Source organism: Sinocyclocheilus rhinocerous, unplaced genomic scaffold, assembly GCF_001515625.1.
Source record: "Sinocyclocheilus rhinocerous isolate Xijiao unplaced genomic scaffold, SAMN03320098_v1.1 scaffold2749, whole genome shotgun sequence".
In the NCBI taxonomy this organism is placed as follows: domain Eukaryota; kingdom Metazoa; phylum Chordata; class Actinopteri; order Cypriniformes; family Cyprinidae; genus Sinocyclocheilus; species Sinocyclocheilus rhinocerous.
In genome coordinates, this window is record NW_015626398.1 from 254,588 (window position 1) to 259,990 (window position 5,403).

General features: G+C 35.9%; 1 protein-coding gene across 1 annotated transcript in view; it reads right to left on the reverse strand.

The window, feature by feature from the left end:
- nr5a1a (nuclear receptor subfamily 5, group A, member 1a) overlaps positions 1-4,050 on the reverse strand; it is a 16,955-nt gene extending 12,905 nt beyond the window's left edge. Inside the window, exons 1-3 of the mRNA XM_016520544.1 lie at positions 3,932-4,050; positions 3,139-3,280; positions 1,676-2,160 (exon numbers count right to left, since the gene is read on the reverse strand). Coding sequence (XP_016376030.1) covers positions 1,676-2,160; positions 3,139-3,280; positions 3,932-4,033 — 729 coding nt within the window. The 5' untranslated portion in view covers positions 4,034-4,050. The remainder of the gene's footprint in view (positions 1-1,675; positions 2,161-3,138; positions 3,281-3,931) is intronic.
- Between the last annotated feature and the right edge of the window lie 1,353 nt (positions 4,051-5,403).

The following is a 5,403-nucleotide window of genomic DNA, read 5'->3' on the forward strand; positions in this document are numbered from 1 at the left end:
GCAACGCAACGCGTAAAAAGACAGTATAAGTCATTATAATCAGTAATTATGTCCCCACTGGATGCAACAAATGCCTCGTTTGTAATGGGTTTTATTGGTTTTGTCTCGTCTAGTGATGTCCGGATCGCGGTTTGTGTCTCCAGTACGCACTAATCCACAAATTGCTTAAGTTATTTGGTTTATAAACATGCCTGACACGCCCTCTGACACGAAATAAACCAATATCCCGAGTTATTCAGTTACTCCTAACAGTACATTGACTGAACTGCTAAAAGAGAACCGATGATGGGATGTGCACAAGCAGAGCAGCTGGACTGAGTCTCGTCCTGCTGGGACACGGCATCACAGTATGTTAAGGGGCGTAACATTTCCGTCTCACGCTTGAGGTATTCGGCCAATCACAACGCACTGGATAGCTGGCCAATCAGAGCACACCTCGCTTTTTCAGACCGATGAGCTTTGTAAAAATCGACGCGTTTCAGAAAGGCGGGGCATAGAGGAGAAACAATAATGTACAGTATGTGGAAACCTTAAACTGCATAAACACATTGCATTACACCAAATACACAAAATAATGTTATTTTTAGCAGCATCATATGACCCCTTTAAATACTGCAGAATTGAAAAACAGTATAAAACATGTGTTTTATTTTATTATTTTTTTTATTTAATATTGAAATAAATGTCATGTAATTTAGTGGCAAATGTTGTTTAGTTCCCTCAAAATACAAAATACTAAAGAAAAAGTGGTAACACTTTACAATAAGGTTCTATTAGCTAAAGGTAGTTAATGCACTAACAATGACTAATACATTTGTTTAAGTATTTATTCATTTTTGGTAATCTTAGTTAATAATAATACCTTGCTCATTGTACATTCATGTTAGCTCAGGTCCATTAAATATTCTATAACTTTTGATTTTTGTATTGTTTTATTTGTAATGGATTATGTACTGTTGTATTAGTAAACGTTTAAATTAACTAAGATTAATGAATGCAATGTACTGTATTTTTACTGTTATTTCATGTTAACTAACGAACAGTAGTTAACTAATGTTAACAAATGGAATCTTAAATGATACCAAAAAATATTATATTATTAAACTAAAATATAGAACATCCATAAAAACATTAATAGTAATAATAGTTAAATAAATAAAAATAAAAATGTTACACTTGTCTTTGGTCTGTTTTGACCATCTAAGTTAGAAATACCAAAGGTTTGAATTGAACAACGCACCCTTTGAAATCCCAGAATTCTCCTCCCTCAGGTTCAATCAAAAATAAAAATCCAACAATTCCATGTTATTCCAAACCTATATGACAAAATTAAGTGGCAAAGGTCAATGGGGTCCAATGTTTTTTTTTAATGTTTAAAATCTTCTTTTGCATTCAGAACAGGTTTGTAAAAACTGTAAAGACACAGTTTGTGAATTATTGTTCAATCAGTGATAGATTTTTTTTCATGATTAGAAAAAGTGATTTTTCAGGTAAACAAAATTGTGCTTAGTTTAGTAACATCTAAGTTAACTGATTTCGTCCAAGTCATTTAATCTGACTAAATTAACCTGAAAAAATTTGGTTTCAATTTTAAAGTCATGTTTATAGGCTAAATAAAGTAGATTTTTCCCACTTTTTAGTGAACGGATTAATCTCCAGATGATTTAACTCATACCTGCTCCTCATCTGGATCACAGCTGACCAGCTCGAGCACCAGCGGGGGCAAGCCGGGGTTCATGGGGCTGGTGTGCGGGGACGCGGGCATGCAGCCATCAGGGTATGGGTACCCCAGTGAGGAGTCTGGTGAACTGGAGTATGCGTCTGGATATTCGGCTTTAATCGATCTGCTGGGTAAGGAGGGAGCAGTGTATTGGTACTGAGCCGGGAATGAGCAATAGCTCTGCAGCGCTACACCCAGGGCCGGGGGGCAGAGAGGAGGGCAGTCGTACTCCGGAGAGGACAGAGAAGTGGGATGGAGCCCTGAGAGCAATCCGGGAAGCGGGTATTCTGTCTGGGTGCTGGACAGGAGGGATGGGTTGGCCTCTATTTTAAAGCCGCTGGCTCTGATTAAAGCTCTCTTCTGCTGTTTTAGGGCACGGTCCCGCTTGTACATGGGACCAAACTTGTTCCTTCCTCCTCTCATTCGATCTGCACGGACAGCTGGGAGGAAAGAGGTTGAGAGTGTTATAGGATGCATATCAAACTTATCAAATATTATTTACATTTTGCAGACATGCAACATATGTCTGATACAATTGGAAATGTAAGCCTATTTTAAGAGCACAGTGGATAAAAAGCCAAATAAAGCAAGGAATGCTTGGCACGGTTTTGCTTAAGTAAGTCAGGGCACAAACAAATGGATATTTCTCTTCATATGGACATTTTCCGGCCTGGTTTTTGTGAACTCTCAACATGAATCCGCGAGTCTTATCAGCGCGTGAGGAATGTGTCACAGGCGTGCGCGGAAACAGGTGCTTCTCTGCACTCGGCCTGGGAATCGCGCGCCCAGAGAGCAAAATAAGACACTGACAAGAATATTTTCCATCCCTGAAAATTTTCAATAAAATAAATAAGTACTTTAATAACAATTGAAATTAATTTGGAAGAAAATAAGCTTGGGTCACTTGTTTATAAATGGCTATGAAATATTAAAATATTTTTTTAACAAGATGTTAACTGGTGTAGATATACATGTTGCCCAATGTGTCAAAACACATGGTCTTTATTACTTTTAAGTAAATCCAGGCTTTTTTAGATATTTTTTAATCTTTTCATCTTCTGAGTTTAAACTCCATAAGGAGTGTCATTAAATATTCAATCATGATAATGAAATTTTGCATTAAATGTTTTCCCTTTTCTCCAGATATATTTTATATTTTACTAAAATGTCTTTAATGACAAGCAATGCTTGTTGAAATATAACATAAACATAAACACATATAATACATGATTTAATGTCATATAATACGCATTATATTCTCTCAGGTTCAGCTGTTCAAGACAACAGTAATATAATCAGGACATTCAAGGTGGCTTTTTAAATGACAAGACATCTTATATCTTTGATTTGGCTTCTTTACAGCAAAAGTTTTTCTGTTTTCTCCACATGTAACTTTTGTAACGAGAAGCACGGCTCACCCTCGAGTCTCATGCCGACGCTGAGGCACTTCTGGAAGCGACAGAAGGGGCATCTCTTCCTCTGGGTTTTGTCAATGCCACAGTCCTGGTTCTGTGTGCACGTGTATCTCTTGTTATTCTGAACCGTCCTCTTGAAAAAACCCTGTCATGATAATGCACACAATAAGGATTATATTCTGTCAAGCTCTGTTTAAAAACAACAGCAATATAGCCTGTAATCATATTGGACTGTTCTAAATTAACAGACCATCTAAAAAATGAGTTTTGGCTTTCTTACAGGAATATGGATGTAAATGTGAATAGACTGTCTGTTGACAGTCAAATGCAGTATGAATTTGAATACATAATGAAACAAACAAACAAAAAAAAAAGATATTGGGTTACACTTTATTTTAAGGTGTCCTTGTTACAGGGCAATTATACATTTAAGTACTGAGTAATATTAACAACAGGTGCTTAGTGTTTGGTTTAGGGTTATTTGCATGCATGCATTCATAATATAGTCTACTGTTATTACATGTAACATGCATAACAAGGACAGTTTACCAAAGGATGTTATTACTTTACTAAATAATTACTAAATAATAATACATCAATGACTAAATAAATTCCATTAACATTAACGAAGAGTGTTACGTATAATGATTTTCATAGCACTAGGCTAGCTACATCATGGAATCCTTCACCGTTCATAAACTTTTTGGTTTATAATTATTAAGCGTTTCCGAAATATTTTCGATAAAAAAGCGCGACACGCACACGAGTTCGTAACAAAAGAGAAATTGTCTCGTACCTTACAACTTTCGCAGGTAAGAAGGCCGTAATGATATCCAGACACTTTATCTCCACACACCGGACACAACTCCTCCAGCTGCTCATCTGCTGTGAAGTCCATCACCCTCACAGATGCGTCTGTGATTGAGGCAACAAATTAAGCATGTGGTTCTGTTAGAGATGCTATGATCGTTTGAATTATTATTATTTTTTTTAATAAAACTATTTTATTTTCATTCATTTTATTATTATTTAAAAAAAACTTAGAAATAGCCTACATTATTATTCTCTTTTCAAGACCGTTTATTTGTGCATGTGCATTCTGACCACAGTATAATGTTATAATGATCTAAACATCACATCAATTCCACATAAAATAAAGCATGTACTATAAAATGCCTATAAAATACCTTAGCGTATCCCTGAACAGTGATCGAATAAAACGAAGACTGTGTAAAAGTATCAAATCAAAAAGAAGTTAATGATAAAAAAAATAATAATAATGATGGAGATCTAGAGCTCTCGGTGCATCTGTTTTGTCGTGTATCTGGACACGCAGAGGAAAAGATGAATTTGATCATATTATTGACTCTTGTCATGCCTCCTATATGGACACCACCCACCCACCGACTCCCACGCCCACTTCACGACACACACACACACACACACACACACGTCTGGTCAGCTATCCTTGTGGGGACTCTCCATAGGCGTAATGGTTTTTCTACTGTACAGACCGTATTTTCTATTGCCCTACACCAACCCTACCCCTAAACCTACCCCTCACAGGAAACTTAAATTTTCAAAAAACTTAATTATGTGTGATTTATTAGCTTGTTTACACGTGGGGACCTCAATTTAGGTCCCCGCCGTGACACGAGTCCCCATGAGTCTGTGTGTATTCAGGTTTAAGTCCCCACCAGAATAGAAAAACACACACACACACGCGCGCGTGTATAAGATGCTTAGTTCACCCGTAGATTTCGTACTAAAATAACTGAGCGGGCAATTATCAAAAGCAATTGTAATTCAAATAGCAAAAATTATTTGATTGTACTTTTACTATACTTTCATTATTAATTATCATTTACTGACGAATGAATGAATATTTACGATGAATACCAACGATTCTTATATGGAAATTAAAACTGCAGACCCAAATAACCAAAGTGTTGAAATAATATAATAAAATGAGTCGAATTAATCTTCTGAATGTTTCGGAATAGCTAACGATATAGGCTACAGAAAAGGTCCTTGCCGCTTTGTGTTCATATATATTTGATATAGCTATATTTATATAAGAACATATATCAATATTAAACTGATGCAAGAAGCTAAGCTTGATAAAGTTTGACGGAAAGAATTCTGGCTGCTTGAGAAAAAACTCACAGATTTTAATGGATGGCATAAATGGAAGATTTTCCCTTTAATAACTTTTTCAATGTCGGTGTCAGTTTAATTTAATATTTGGACCTATTAAACCACAATTTA